Raw genomic sequence first — 15,915 nt, forward strand, 5'->3', positions numbered from 1 at the left:
GAGAAGGTGGGGAGGGGTATTGCTCAGAGTTTGGTAGCAAAGTCTGCTGTGGTCCGCTATAAGGAACACCATTTCAGATAAAACCACAGCAGACTTTGCTACCAAACTCTGCCAATTTGTCCTTACCCACAACAACTTCAAATTCAGTGATGACCTGTTCCTTCAGATCAGTGGCACAGCAATGGGCACCCGCATGGCCCCACAGTATGCCAACATCTTCATGGCAGATTTAGAACAACGTTTCCTAAACTCCTACCCACTCAAACCTCTCTTGTACCTGCGATACATTGACGATATTTTTATCATCTGGACACATGGTTAACAGACCCTGGACACCTTCCACCAGAAATTCAATGATTTTCACCCCACAATCAACCTAACAATGAATCAATCTATGCAAGAAATACATTTTTTGGACACTACTATAAAAATACAGGATGAGCACATAGACACCACCTTATACCGTAAACCAACTGACCGACAAACATATCTACATGCCTCTAGCTACCATCCCAAACATACCAAACAGTCCATTGTATATAGCCAGGCACTACGTTACAGCCGCATCTGTTCCAATTCTACAGACAGAGACTCTCACCTAAGAGATCTACAGCAAACCTTTTTAGAACTAAAATACCCAGCAGATGAAGTTAGACAACAGATCAACAGAGCCAGACTGATACCCAGAGAGAACTTGCTGCAAGACAGACCCAAAAAAGAAAATAACAGAACACCTCTAGTCATCACATACAGCTCCCAAGTTAAAACGGTACAACGCATCATCAGAGATCTACAACCTCTCCTGGACAATGACAGTTCTCTTTCTCAAGCTCTGGGAGGAAGACCTTTCATTGCCTACAGACAGCCACCCAGTCTTAAACAACTCCTAACCCACAATAATACTACAACCAGACCTAACACGGACACTGGCACCAGAGCCTGCAATAAACCCAGATGCCAACTTTGCTGCCACATACACCCGGACAACACCATTACTGGCCCCAACAACATCACACATACCATCTCGGGACTATTTAATTGCTCATCGTCTAACATTGTGTATGCCATCAAATGCCAACAGTGTCCTTCAGCTCTCTATATTGGACAAACAGGCCAGACCTTACGCCAAAGAATAAACGGACATAAATCGGACATCAGGAATCACAAGACAGAGAAACCAGTAGGAGAACACTTCAATCTCCCAGGACATTCTATACAAGATCTCAAAGTAGCTGTTCTATTACAAAGAAATTTCAGAAATAGACTGGAAAGAGAAGCTGCTGAATTGCAACTTATTACCAAACTTAAAACCATGGAGAGACCTGGTCTGAACAAAGACATTGGATTCTTATCTCATTATACATGACAAAGCCATTTTTCACCTTCTCACCCCTTGCTTTTTCCTGTAAGACCTATTGCAGTCGTTAAGAGTCGTCAACAGGCTCATCACAGCTATCTGCCAATCACCCATTCCCACCACCCTTCTGAGCAATACCCCTCCCCACCTTCTCACTATATAGAAGGGTCTGGTGACTTCTGTTTCAGTGTATCTGAAGAAGTGTGCATGCACACGAAAGCTCATACCAAGAACTGACTTAGTTGGTCTTTAAGGTGCTACTGGAAGGAATTTTTTGTTTTGACTATGGCAGACCAAGACGGCTACCTATCTGTAACTGTCACAAAATGAGTTCTGCATGGAAATCAGATCAGAGTCCGAGTTCGTGTTTTGGCAGCATGACAAGTCTGTCCGTCGGGATCCCTGAGGATTCCTGCTCCCTGCCTTTTCCGGGCCAGCCGGAGAGATCACTGGAAAGGGCGGATTTCTTGACTCCAGAATCCATCACCGCAGACCTGTTTCATTCAGGCATAGAGATCTGCTCTTTGGACGAGTCTGCTTGGATCATGGGGATCACCAATGGATCATCCATGATGTTATACCCGTCTCACGGAGGGGGGGGGGCCTCAGGATGAATCTCCTGCCACGTGACTGGGGGAGTCTGGGGGCTGACGGGGGTCAGACAGGGCTGCTGTTTTGCTCTCCTTACTATTTCATTTTTTTAAAAAAATATTTATTAAGTTTTTATGCACATAAAGCAGATCCAAAGAAAAAAACAACATACAGAAGAAATAAAATTAACAATAATAAAAAAGAGGTAAAAACTCCAGCTTTTAAATTCATACTTGATTAACTTTCGTTCCTGACTGCCTCATGCCTCCCTTTTTTGTGTTCCTCTTTATCCAATCAAATACAGCAAATCCTAACCCTCTTTCAAAAATCATTTCTAATTATTAAAATCACTCTATTATGTCTCCAATCTTTCCTCCTTATATTTAAATACCCTTGACATATTATTTACCTTTGACATAATAAAACTTTTGTCATTCACCTTTTTTCTATTACATTTTTGCATGTTTTTTCACACTGTATCACGAATGCCATATTATTTTCATATCCAACATCCTTTTAACATTCATAAACTTTGCAGTGTTTCTGCAGATAGTCTTTAAACTTCTTCCAGTCCTCTTCCACCGATTCTTCTCCCAGGTCTCGGATTCTGCCAGTCATTTCTGCCAATTCCATATAGTCTATTACTTGCATCTGCCACTCTTCCAAGGTGGGCAAATCTTGTGTCTTCCAGTACTTTGCGATGAGTATTCTTGCTGCTGTTGTCCTATACATAAAAAACGTTCTATCTTTCTTTAACACCAATTGGCTGACTATGCCCAAGAGAAAGGCCTCTGGTTTCTTAAGGAAGGTATATTTAAATACCTTTTTCAGTTCATTATATATCATCTCCCAGAAAGCCTTAATCTTCGGGCACGTCCACCAAAGGTGAAAGAATGTACCCTCAGTTTCTTTACATTTCCAACATTTGTTATCAGACAGGTGATAAATTTTAGCAAGCTTGACTGGGGTCATGTACCACCTATAAATCATTTTCATAATATTCTCTCTTAGGGCATTATATGCCGTAAATTTCATACCGGTGGTCCACAATTTTTCCCAGTCAGCAAACAAAATGTTATGACCTATGTCCTGTGCCCATTTAATCATGGCAGATTTAACTGTTTCATCCTGAGTGTTCCATTTCAACAGCAAGTTATACATTCTTGAAAGAATCTTAGTTTTAGGTTCTAACAGTTCTGTCTCCAGTTTCGATTTTTCCACCTGGAAGCCAATTTTCCTGTCCATCTTATAAACTTCCATTATTTGATAATAGTGAAGCCAGTCTCACACCTTATCTTTCAGTTTCTCAAAACTCTGCAATTTCAATTTGTCCCCTTCTTGTTCCAAAATTTCCCAATATTTCGGCCATTTGGACTCCAAATTAAGCTTTTTCAGAGCCTTCGCCTCCATTGGCGACAACCACCTTGGAGTTTTATTTTCCAACAAATCTTTGTATCTAATCCAAACATTATACAATGCTTTCCTGACAATATGATTTTTAAAGGCTTTATGAGCTTTAACCTTGTCATACCACAGATATGCATGCCACCCAAAGAAATTGTTAAAACCTTCCAAGTCCATAATGTCTGTGTTCTCAAGAAGCAGCCAGTCTTTCAACCAGCAGAACGCTGCTGATTCATAATACAGTTTGAGGTCTGGCAGGGCAAATCCCCCCCTTTCCTTTGCATCAGTTAAAATCTTAAATTTTATTCTGGGCTTCTTGCCCTGCCAGACAAATCTAGAAATATCTTTCTGCCACCTCCTGAAACAATCCTTTTTGTCCACAATTTGCAATGTTTGAAACAAAAACAGCATTCTCGGCAATACATTCATCTTTATAACTGTGATTCGACCCAACAAGGAAAGCTTCAAATTTGACCAAATTTCTAAGTCTTTTTTCACTTCCAACCAACATTTTTCATAATTATCTTTAAATAAATTCCCATTTTTAGTTGTCATGTTGATCCCCAAATATTTCACTTTCTTAACTACAGTCAAACCTGTTTCATTCTGGAACCTCTCTCTTTCAATCAGTGTCAAGTTTTTTTCTAAGACCTTAGTTTTTAACTTATTCAATTTAAATCCTGCTACTTGACCAAACTCTTGAATTATTTCTAAGACCCTTTTAGTACTAGATTCCGGCTCTTGTAATGTAAGTACCAGATCATCTGCAAATGCTCTCAATTTGTACTGTTTAGCTCCGACCTGTACCCCTTTAACCAGCTGGTCCCTCTGTGTGTATTCTTATTAATCAGAGTTCAGTCCTTCCTTTACTTTGTGAACACCTCAGAAATCCATCGGGATGGTGCAAGCCCACTCACCACAACAAGGTGATGATTCAGCGAGTGAGCCCATTTCCCAGAATACTCTTCCAACAGAATCATTGATAAGTCACAAATATGTCACAAAGGAGGAGTCTTTGGAATTGAGAAACCTGCTGTGAAACAAAAACCAGCTGTCCTGGCAGAGTGGAGCCAGGCTGGGACGCACCGTGGGGACCCCAGAAATGTATCCCTAGAAGAAATGCGCCTCCCCAGTTGGAGGCAGCCCCCCTTCTCTGGTGCTCAAGTGCTGCCCTGCTTGGCCCCTGGGAGGACAGGGGCCCCTTGGGCCTGATCCTGCAGGGCTCACCTGACGCTCTGATGCAAGTGAACCCCCCTTTGTCCTTCAGGGAGAACAGGGTTCCCCAAACTTGGGTCTCCAGCTGCTTTTGGACTACAGCTCCCATCATCCCTAGCTAGCAAGACCAGTGGTCAGGGATGATGGCTATTGTAGTCATGCCCTCCAGGTGGCTCTGGCAAGTGAGCCCAGCTGCGTGTGACCAGGGTGGGGTGATTCCTTCCTGGATTCCGGAAGTGGCCATCGCCTTTGAGTATAGGGGTCACTGACTCTATTCCTCCAACCAGAGTGAGTGTGGGGCTTCCTTGCCCACTCCTATTCAGCTGAAGGCCGTAAATTGTTCAGAGTTGCTCAAACAAAGAGGGATTGCAAGGAGCTCTGAAAAGATCTCTCCAAACAGGCTGAATGGGCAATAAGTACAGTTCATTGTCAACAAGATTAAAGGGATGCATGTTGAGACAAAAAAACCCAAACACCTGTTAATATCATGTGCAAACTCATGGGGTCTGAACAGGGTTTCTTTGTGTGCTCTGGAAGACCAGGGGAGAGGGGAGCTGGTCACAGCAGGTTCAGAACCAAGGAAAAACATGACAGCTTGCCTCCGTGTCCAGGAAAACAGCTATATACAAAACGGAAGTTCCCAGCAGAAGCTGGAAGTAAATAGGCATGTGACACACAACAGCTGCTCCCTTTTAAGGTGGATTGCAACTACGGTATATCCTAACAGTGGCCCCCTGGGGAGCTGGGCAGCAGAGGAAATCAGCACCCCAGGATTTTTTCCTCCTCAGTGCTTCTCCACCTGAGCCTCTTACCTAAAAGCCTTAGACCCCCGCAATGAGACAGGATTGTGTCCCTGCCCTCAGCAGACAAAATAGCTCCCCCTCCCAAGATATTGAGGTGTCCTGAGGGCTGTGCGGGACCCCCAGTCATAGAAATGAAAAGGGGAGGGGCTCAGGAAATTTTCAGGTGGGGAGGGGCAGGACAGGCTCCAGAAGCTCCTTCTCACTGATCCCCCCCCCATGAAGTTCCTTTAAGACCCCATGTTTCAGAGGAAAAGTTCACCTGCAGCGAAACAAAATGCAACTGCCCTGGCTGGGTGGAGCCAGGCTGGGGGGCAACGTGGGGACCCCGGAAATGTGTCCCTAGAAGAAATGTGCCTCCCCAGTTGGAGGCAGCCCTCCTTCTGAAACACCAAGAGAGTAAACGGACAGGAGAGGAGCAGAAAGCGGAGTCCCCTCAAGATCCGTATTGGGACCTGCGGATTTTCACATTGTTCACAAATGATCTAGACTTAGGAGGGAGCAGGGAGGGGGCAAAGTTTGCTCATGGCAGTTCCCTTTTATCCCACTTTCTGCTCATCCCACCACCAGTCAACAGGATCTGAGCCTTCTTCCCTTGTGGGTCCCCAGCTGGTGCCTCCCCCCCCTCACCAGCCAGTCCATGACAACAACAGCAGCCACAGCACTGTGGTCCTCCGGTAGGAAAACTCCCGAGTAGCATGACTGAATAAAAACTTCTGGGACTATGGAAAAGTACTATCAAAGCATACAGTTCTCACTGGGTCCCCAGTGAGGCACAAAACTTAGCTCCTGAGAGCAAATCCAGTTTCAGCAGTAAAAAAAATACAGCATGCAGGATATCTAGCAAGGGAGTAAAGAGGCTGGAAGGACACAGGGCAATGGAGGTGTGTGTTTCGCTTCCTGTCGTCTTGGGGGGAAATCGGTAATTCTGCATCTGCAGGGGCATCACGAAGAAAAGCTTTCTACCGCCTACTTCCAGGCAAATGAGCATCCCAGAAACAGACACTGTGATCTGTGGGGTGTTGCCATATCAATTGTTTTTGGAAGGTTATCACGATGTGGTCTAGAAACCAGTTTGGACAATATATCGCCCAGCCCTAATCCTCACTGACCACCAGCAATCCAGATACACCCTCTCCCCTTCTCTATCAAAAGGTACTTTACATCTTAGATTATAATCACGTTGTTTGACACTGCCTTCTATATTTCATTACTATACAGTTTTACACATAAATACCAGAACTTCGCATACACAACATGTGTTAATGACTGATTTTCTCCTGAGTTCATTTCTGTGAAGAAAAGAGTGGACTCTGAGAGGAAGACGTCCCACACTCCAGACATCCAAATGGGTTCTTCCATGTGAGAGTCCCGGGATGTTCCTTAAATACTCCATTATAAATAAAGCACTTTTTGCAATCTTTTCATTTAAACTGCTTCTCCTCTCTGAGTTTGTTGATGGTTTGTAGGGTTTCAACTCCTAACGTTTTTCCTGTCCGTAAGTCTGTTGATTTAGAATTTCCACTAGGATTGAACCTCTATCTACTTTCCTGATATTTATAAGGTTTGTCTTTTGTGTGAGCTTGTTGACCTAAATCAAGGGTTCCACTCTGACTGAAGCTCCTTCCTCAGTCCATACATTTAAATGGTTTCTCCTCTGTGTGTCTGCTGATGTCTTCTAAGGTGTGCACTCTGCCTGAAGCCCTTTCCACACTCCATGCATTTAAATGGTTTCTCCCCTGTGTGAGTCCGTTGATGTATATTGAGGTGTCCACTCATACTAAAACACTTTCCACATTCCATACATTTATATGGTTTCTCCCCTGTGTGAATCCGTTGGTGTAATTTAAGGTCTCCTTTTTGACTGAAGCTCTTTCCGCACTCCATACATTCGTATGGTTTCCCCCTGCCTGTGTGAGTCCGTTGATGTGATCTAAGGCCTGAATGGTAACTGAAGCTCTTTCCACATTCCATACATTTATATGGTTTCTCCCCATGTGAGTCCGCTGATGTGTTTTAAGGTATCCATTTCGACTGAAGCTCTTTCCACACTCAATGCATTTAAATGGTTTTTCCCCTGTGTGAGTCCGTTGATGTATTCTAAGTGTTCCACTCTTACTGAAGCTCTTTCCACACTCCATACACCCATATGGTTTCTCCCCTGTGTGAGTCAGTTGATGTGATCTAAGGCTTGCATCGAAACTGAAGCTCTTTCCACATTCCATACATTTATATGGTTTCTCCCCTGTGTGAATCCGTTGATGTTTTCTAAGGTTTCCACTATCACTAAAGCTCTTTTCACACTCCATACATTTAAATGGTTTTTCCCCTGTGTGAGTCCGTTGATCTTTTCTAAGGTTTCCACTATCACTAAAGCTCTTTCCGCACTCCATACATTTAAATGGTGTCTCCCCTGTGTGAGTCTGTTGATGCAGATTGCGGTGTGCACTCTGACTGAAGCTCTTTCCACACTCCATACATTTATATGGTTTTTCACCAGTGTGAGTTCGTTGATGTGAACTTAAGTGTCCACTCTTACTGAAGCTCTTTCCACACTCAATGCATTTAAAAGGTTTTTCACCCGTGTGAGTCCGTAGATGTGCACTTAAGTGTCCACTCTGACGGAAGCTTTTCCTGCACTCCATGCATTTAAATGGTTTTTCCCCTGTGTGAGTCCGCTGATGTATATTGAGGATTCCTCTCTGACTGAAGTTCTTCCCACACTCCCTGCATTGGAATCCTTTCTTGTCCATGTGAGTCCGCTGATGTGTTCTATGTTTTCCACTATCAGTGAAACTTTTCCCACACTCCATACCTTTAAATGTTTTCTCCCCTCTTGGAGTCATTGATGTGAGCTATGTGTCCTCATTCAATGAAGCATATCCCACATTTCACACATTTTAATTTCTATTCCTCATGAAACAAAAGGTGCCCCATTCCTTGGAATTCTGAATGTCTTCTCCATCACCTTCTTAAGAGTGGGAGGAAAGGAAATCCTGTTTGGGTTTCAAGGAAGAGAACAAAGGGAAAGAGAGCACATCAAGCTCCATTAGCCCCTTCTCTTATTTCAACATCTCCTACATTCCCCCGCCTCCTACCCATGTTCCCAACTTTTTGGAAATGAAAAAGGAATGTCATCAAATGATAGTAATGCATCGGCAACATTTCATGATCCTCAATCATCGTTAATAAAGCAGCATGATCTCGGAATACAGCCTTTTCAAATCAATTGTTTCCTCACAGGAAAGGCAGCTGCTCTCTGTCCGTGAACAGGCCCTCTCTTTCTCCGCTCCATCGTTCCTTTGGACATTCCCCATCCTCTGCATCATAATCCTCCATCCACCTCTAGATCTTCATGAGTCACCTTCACAGTCCCATTGGCCACAAGAGGTCCATGTGGACCATTTTGGGAGGCCCAGGTCTACATCTTCTCCAGGGACTGTGGTCTGGGTCAGTCAGAGAACTAGTGACAAGGCTTGGTGCTTGGGGTCAGCTGAATGGGTGCTCAGGGAAGCTCCTGTTCTTGGAGATGGACTTCTGTCTACATGCCTCACATTGCATGGAGAGAGCAGGAGAAGCAGAAGAAAAGCAGCTGGCAAATGGGAATCCCAGACCCCCACTGTTCCTTAAAATAATGATGGGCTGCCTGATCTCGAGCCCATCCTAAAGTGACACTGAAAAAGCTGCATATGAAAGGCAAATGGATAACTGTACTAGTGAAAACTTCAACCTTGAATATGTAGTGTTCATTTATTGATGCCCTGAAGTTGTGTTATTTCTAGAGACATGAATTTATTCTTCTTCTGTCTCAAATATCGTAATTATCTGATGTCATGGGGTGTTATGGGAGCGGTAGTACCTTTGGTGGTCCCCACCCTGCACTATGCTCTCACCTGAGGCTTCCAGAAGCTGTCAGGATGCAAAAGGGGCCACAATCCAAGGAATGGATTCAACTGGCTGTCCACCGGGGATGGGAGCCCATCAAGAAGGAAAACTCTGGTCCTAAACATTCGTGGCCTCGTGGGTTATGTTCAGGAGAAGAAAAGACTCCAGAGTGGAGTCTCTAAGACGGTTGGATGGTGTCCTGCACACCTTCTTCATTCAACACCTGCAGCCAAACTGGTACCAAACCTACTGCTCTGCTTTCCTTGGGACCATATCAGCCAGTCTGAGAAGGGGTCTTCTTGTCTAGGCAGCCCAGGACCCCCAAACACACTGCCCAGGCAGTGCTGCTAACACAACAGTTTCAGGCAGAGAGATGAGCTCAGACCTGTGTCTTAAAGTCTCTCCGATGTGGAACAAGGAAAACAGAAACAAAATTTACATCATAAATGTAAAGGTAAAGGGACCCCTGACCATTAGGTCCAGTCGTGACCAACTCTGGGGCTGCGGTGCTCATCTCGCTTTATTGGCCGAGGGAGCCGGTGTACAGCTTCCGGGTCATGTGGCCAGCATGAGTAAGCCGCTTCTGATGAACCAGAGCAGCGCATGGAAATGCCGTTTACCTTCCCGCCAGAGCGGTACCTATTTATCTACTTGAACTTTAATGTGCTTTCAAATTGCTAGGTTGGCAGGAGCAGGGACCGAGCAACGGGAGCTCACACCATCACGGGGATTCGAACCGCTGACCTTCTGATTGGCAAGTCCTAGGCTCTGTGGTTTAACCCACAGCGCCACCCGCATCCCATATTTACATCATACGGCACTGTAGAAGTATTCAAAATATTTGTTTTTCGAAGTTTTGGGGGTGCAGGACCAGGAAAGCTCCTGCCACCCTGATCCTTCCAATGGGGATTCCGGCCTCATCATGGGACTTAAACTGCCCTGGCTGATTATCTCCAATGGGATAGATATTGAGAGGAAAGCTGTTTCCTGGTTCTGCTGGATCTCTTAGCGGCTTTGGAGACCTTTGGCCATGGTGTCCTTCTGGACCCTCTAGGGGAGCTGGGGACCCTGTTATGCAGTGGTTCCCCTCCTTCCTCCTGGGCCATGTCCAGAAAGTGGTGTTCAGACCCCTGGATGCTTACTTGTGGGCTGCCCCAGGGCTCCATCCTCTCCCCCATGCTTTTTAATATCTATATGAAGCTACTGGGAGAGATCATCAGGGGGTTGGGGCTGGGTGTTCACCAGTATGTGGATGATGCCCAGCTCTTCCTCTCTTTTAAATTGGAACCAGTGAAGGGGGTGAAGGCCCTGTGTTGGTGCCTGGAGGTGGTTTGAGGATGGGTGGCAGCTAACAGATTGAGGTTGAATCCTGACAAGACAGAAGTACTGTCCCTGGAGGACAGTCAGATGTGGAGGATTCCCTGGTCCTGAATGGGTTAACTGTGGCCCTAATGGACCTGGTGCACAGCCTGGGGGTCATTTTGGACTCACAGCTGTCCATGAAGGCTCAGGTCAGTTCTGTGTCCAGGTCAGTTCTGTCTGCCAGCTCCATCTGGTACGCCAGATGAGACCCTCCCTGCCCTCGGACTGTCTCACCAGAGTGGTGCATGCTCTGGTTATCTCCACTTTGGACTACTGCCATGGGTTGTACATGGGTCTACCTTTAAAGGTGACTCAGAAACTGCAACTAATACAGAATGCGGCAGCTGGACTAGTAACTGGGAGCAGCCACGGAAACCACATATCACTGGTCCTAAAGGATCTTCCCTGGCTCCCAGCGCGTTTCCAAGCACAATTCACACTGTTGGTGCTGACCTTTAAAGTGTCATAGTTGCATTTTTCAGGCATAGAAAAGTATTGATCTAATGTAGAGAGATCAATCATTCCTGGTCTATTGCTTCAAGAAGGTTCTGGTGGTTTTACTCTGTGTGATTCAAAGCTGGTGTTTTCGCTAGCTGTAACATTTTAGCTAATAAGGCAGTTTCCTTTCTGCTGAGAGCAGGTGGTGGGGTCAGTTGTAATGAAATTATGCTGACGCTTCCTTGATTTTGGGAACCAGATGAAGCTGGTTTAAACTGGCTTGTTATCCCATCTCAATGTTACTCTGACACTGAATTGTTTATAAATTACAGTATTGAAAGGCGCCTGCTCCCACTTCCTATTCTGCTATTTCTCTACTCTGCTTGTGTGCGTCTTACTTGAGTGCTAGATTCAGGCAGGTAGCCGTGTTGGTCTGATGCAGTCAAACTTAATGAAAAAAGAATTTCAGAAATAGACTTGAAAGAGAAGTTGCTGAATTACAACTTATTACTAAACTGAAAACGATGGAGAGGCCTGGTCTGAATAGAGATATTGGATTCTTGTCTCATTACACATACTAAAGCTATTTTTGGACATCTGCATACTATCCCTTGCTTTTTCCTGTAGGACTAATTGCAGTCATTAACAGTTGTCAACAGCTCTACCATACCCATCTCCTACTACCCTTCTGAGAAAACCCCCACCCCACCCTCCCACTATATATAAGGGTCTGTCTAGTGACTTCTGTTTCAGTGTATCTGAAGACGTTTGCATGCACACCAAAGGTTATACCCAGGACAATCTTAGTTGGTCTCTCAGGAGCTACTGGGCAATTCTTTTTATTTACTTGAGTGCTGTTTTAGTACGCCAAGTGAAGTTTTTATTTAAGTTAGGTCTTTGCTATGTTTAGGATCCTGTTATGCTTCTTTGCATTCAGTAATAAATTTATTTGCTGAATAAAATGTTTGCTGCCTCTTTGCGTTTTTTCTACTCTTCTAAATATATGTCAGACTTGCTCTGGAGGTCATTATGGAGCAGCAAGATCTGCGAGCTGAAGCCCTCAACAGCCTTGGCCCTGTAGATCTGAAGGAGCATCTCCACCCCTGTGGCTCAGTCTGGACACTGAGGTCCAGCACTGAGGGTCTTCTGCTGGTTCCTTCCCTGCGAGAAGCGAAGTTACAGGGAAGCAGGCAGAGGGCAAGGAAATGGGCAACTACCTGACATTTGGAAGACAGCTGAAGGCAGCCCTGTATCGGGAGGATTTTAATGTTTAATGTTTTACTGTCTTTTATATGTCCTGTAACCTGCCCAGAGTGTCTGTGGAAACCCAACCAGATGGGCAGGATATAAATACGACATTCATTCTTATCATCTTGTGATTTTTGGGGGGAGTTATTTTGGAATTCGTACTGCAATATCAGCTCTCGAAATGTTATGGGTGGAGAAAATCACAGGGTTACCATAAATGATAATCCCACCCACAAACTCTCATTCACACACAGTCTGTCAATTTGGGGGGGGGGTTACACACCTCACCTGTGCTAATACTGGCAGTCTTTGGCCTGCACAGGCACACCCGGTGTGTAGATCCTCCAGCCACAGGCACTGTCTATCAAGAAAATGGGTCCTTTGACTGGGAAGATTCATGCAGTCGCTGTCACAAGATGATGATGGATTGTATCTCAGCTTGTCAGTCACTCTGACATTGCCTATGAAGAATAAGAGGAACAGAAATGCTTTGGAGGTGCAACTTCTGTATCAATCCTGAGAGCCATTCCATGGACTCTGCACCCCCGTTTCTGATGACAGGTGTACATTATCCTCATCCTCAGTGGAAAAGACACTTAAAGATGGAAGCCTGGGAGAGAGGAAAAGGTTTCTGGCTGTGTTACGGCAAAATCTGGGTGCGAGGCTGCTCTGCCACCCAGCTCATCGGACTAAGTCCGTGGGTCCCTGCGGAGGAAAATGAGCTCAGCCGGAGACAGGAGCAAACAGCAGAAGATCCAAGTTTATTGCGCAAAGCCATTTCCGACCCTGGGGAGGAGAGGGGGTTGCGGTCTAGCCCCTCCCCCCCAGGCGCGGGGGCTGTCCTTGGCCTCCCGCGAGAACTGGGGGAATCCCTGGGCGTGCCCGCGACCCTGGCCGCCTATCGGCAGGCCAGGGGGAGGCGTGGCTTTATGTATTTTAAGCCGGGCATGCCCAGGGTCCGCCCTCTTCACTCCCGACCAGCTGAGAGGTTTTTTGCCCATCCCACCCACCCTTAGATACTTAGGCAGCCGTAGGTCGTCATGACCTTGCTATGGACTTCGGTTGGTCGCCGCAAGGGGCCTGGTAGGAATTTTTCCAAGTTGGCAATCTTTCTGCCATTTGGTTTTTTCGCCTACCTCATAGCAAACGTCACAACTTTCCCCGTATTGGCGGTTAGGCATTGGCTGGGGTTCTATTGTTATGCAAATGGATGGGGGGGAAGGAACGCCATCACCTTCCCCCAGGAAATGGGGTAGTCCGGTAGAGGACTCCGAGGGGCGTTGTCTTGTCCGAAACCTAGCTTGGTAAGGGCCCCCGGCACGCCCCAAGCGGTGACACCCGTGGGATCCTAGTTGGCGTACTTCAACAGGCTCTCCCACGGTTCGTGTTAACCCTTCCCGGTCATCATCCCGGGTAGCTGATAGGAGCCAATGCCTAGGGCCAATACCTTCAATCCTCTAATCAATAAAGTTGTGGCCATTTCATGCCCATTAAAACTTAAACATCGTGTCCTGTGTCTTTCTTTCTGGTGGGAGGGGTTTTGACACGCAACAGGTTCAAGGCGAGATTGAACCCCGAGAATGGGGCAACATAAACTTTTAAAAGTTCCCTCCAAGTCCCAGAATACAGTGCAGAAAACGTCATGAATACATCACCGAAAGGTGGGGTTACACAGATCAGCACTTCAGGAAGGGAGGGGGTTACACAGATCAGCACTTCAGGAAGGGAGGGGGAATATGCAGAGCTGGAGATATGCACAGATAAACACTTCCCGGGGATGAGAAAACAATGGTCTCAAATATGCATAGCCTGCCACCTGACATTGCCTGGAGGAAAGGCTGATCAGAGCCATTTGACAGGATTAGGGTCTTAACACCTTGCTGGAGGGATTATGCTGGACAGGGGAGGTGTGATGGAGTCCTAGAGAAATTGAGCAAACTGGCACGTTGATTTTCTATGAATTTTATAGATTTTAGTCCCTTTTGACATTGACAATTGGAAATAAATTGATATATTGTAGCGAAGAAGAAGGTGAAGAAGACATGCCCCCCCCTTCCGTATCAGGCTGCTTCCTGGGTGGGATTGCGAAAACCAAGAGCCGCTTCTGAGAAGGCCTCCCCCCTCCCCTCTTCCTCTCGGGATTTCCTCTCCTCTCCAGGGGACCAATGGTTGGACTGGGCAGAATGGCTGCGTCTGGACAGGGCAGGGGCTTATGGGGTGGGAAGAGGATGGTGATTGCAGGAAGGAAGGGTGGGGGGACAGGACCCCCCACTTTCCAGTGATCCCTCTGGTTGCCTTGAAGGGGTGGCAGATTACTAGGTGGGAGGGAGAAGCCAAGGCCCTTCGAGACAATCCCCGCGGGCGCCAAGATGGAGACGTGTCCCCAAAGGCTGGTCTACCTAGCTTTCTCCCCCCCACCCCACCCCATTGCTGCGCTTCGCTGCCCCAGGGATGCTCCCCCTTCCCACTGCCTCGACTCCCTCCCTGTGTCCCAGAGGCCCCCCTTGGCGCGGCTCACCCCTCGCCCTGCGCCCCCACCTCTCCGTCCGGAGGGGCCACCCCAAGACGAGCAGGGGAGGGACAGGGGGTCTCTATCCAGGCGTCCCTCATGTCCATTAAGCCTTTCATGGCAGAGCAGGAATCCGGAGTGGAAGCTCCACGTCCGGGAGAAGCAGGCAGTTTGGGAGGGGGGGCTCTCTCCCCTCATTCCGGAAACAGAAGCCGGATTGGAGGAGGAGCAGAAGGAATACATACGGGGGGGGGGGGTTGAGGGTTGTGGGGGCAGGGTGAGAGGAGGATGTACCGGGAAGGGAGGGATAGAGGGGGGGGGGAGGAGACGAAGGTTTTTCCCCTCCCTTCTTCGTTCAGGGGATCAGGAGAGCGGGGGAGGGGCTGATCCCGGCAATCCATTTGCAAAGTGCGGTGTCCCCCCCTATAATGTTTGCAATGCAAAATACTTCCCCCCTCCCCCCCCCACACGCCATGATCTTAGATCCATTCCATGTTTTAGGTACTGGTGGACATTGAGCAGCGGGTCGGGCTTTGTGACTCCTGTGTTACGGGGAAAATGGGGCTTGGGCTTCTGCACACACAGCCCCGACACCCAGGTAAAATTCCTCCCTTGTGTCTCCGTCAGAGGTAACACAATGCGGCCCGGAAGAAAGCAAGACAGCTGTTGATCTGTTTGCGCGCAGAGCCCCCCCCCCATGCGAGGAGTGAAGCAGCCCAGAACTAAAGCGCGATGCAATTTGTGCACCCTCAGATAGTAGCCCCCCCCCGTCACAGAGAGAGCACCCCAAAAACACCCCCGGTTGCGCCACAAAATGAGTTCTGCCTGGAAATCAGATCAGACTCCGAGTTCCTGTTTTGACAACATGACAAGTCTGTCTGTCCGTCGGGATCCCTGAGGATTCCTGCTCGCTGCCTTTTCCGGGCCAGCCGGAGAGATCACTGGAAAGGGCGGATTTCTTGACTCCAGAATCCATCACCGCAGACCCGTTTCATTCAGGCCTAGAGATCTGCTCTTTGGACCAGTCTGCTTGGATCATATGAATCATCACTAGATCATCCATGATGTCATACCCGTCTCACGGGGAGGGGGGGCTCAGGAAGAAT

At 47.0% G+C, this 15,915-nt stretch overlaps 1 protein-coding gene and 1 long non-coding RNA gene across 4 annotated transcripts in view; both read right to left on the reverse strand.

Annotated features, from left to right (window-relative positions):
- LOC309352052 overlaps positions 1-15,915 on the reverse strand; it is a 45,020-nt gene that overhangs the window by 11,085 nt on the left and 18,020 nt on the right. The gene's annotated exons all lie outside the window — the stretch shown is intronic.
- The window catches only part of LOC309351923 (uncharacterized protein), a 102,536-nt gene continuing 93,171 nt past the window's right edge, over positions 6,551-15,915 (reverse strand). Inside the window, exons 1-2 of one of the 3 annotated variants that reach the window (XM_081880127.1) lie at positions 15,635-15,848; positions 6,551-8,363 (exon numbers count right to left, since the gene is read on the reverse strand). In XM_081880127.1, coding sequence (XP_081736253.1) covers positions 7,143-8,213 — 1,071 coding nt within the window. In that variant the 5' untranslated portion in view covers positions 8,214-8,363; positions 15,635-15,848 and the 3' untranslated portion in view covers positions 6,551-7,142. Of the gene's footprint in view, positions 8,364-9,260; positions 9,708-15,634; positions 15,849-15,915 lie in introns of those variants that run through there. The other 2 variants (XM_081880125.1, XM_081880126.1) reach the window with 2 other exon arrangements.

This window comes from Podarcis erhardii (assembly GCF_964252035.2).
Source record: "Podarcis erhardii genome assembly, chromosome: 10".
Lineage (NCBI taxonomy): Eukaryota > Metazoa > Chordata > Lepidosauria > Squamata > Lacertidae > Podarcis > Podarcis erhardii.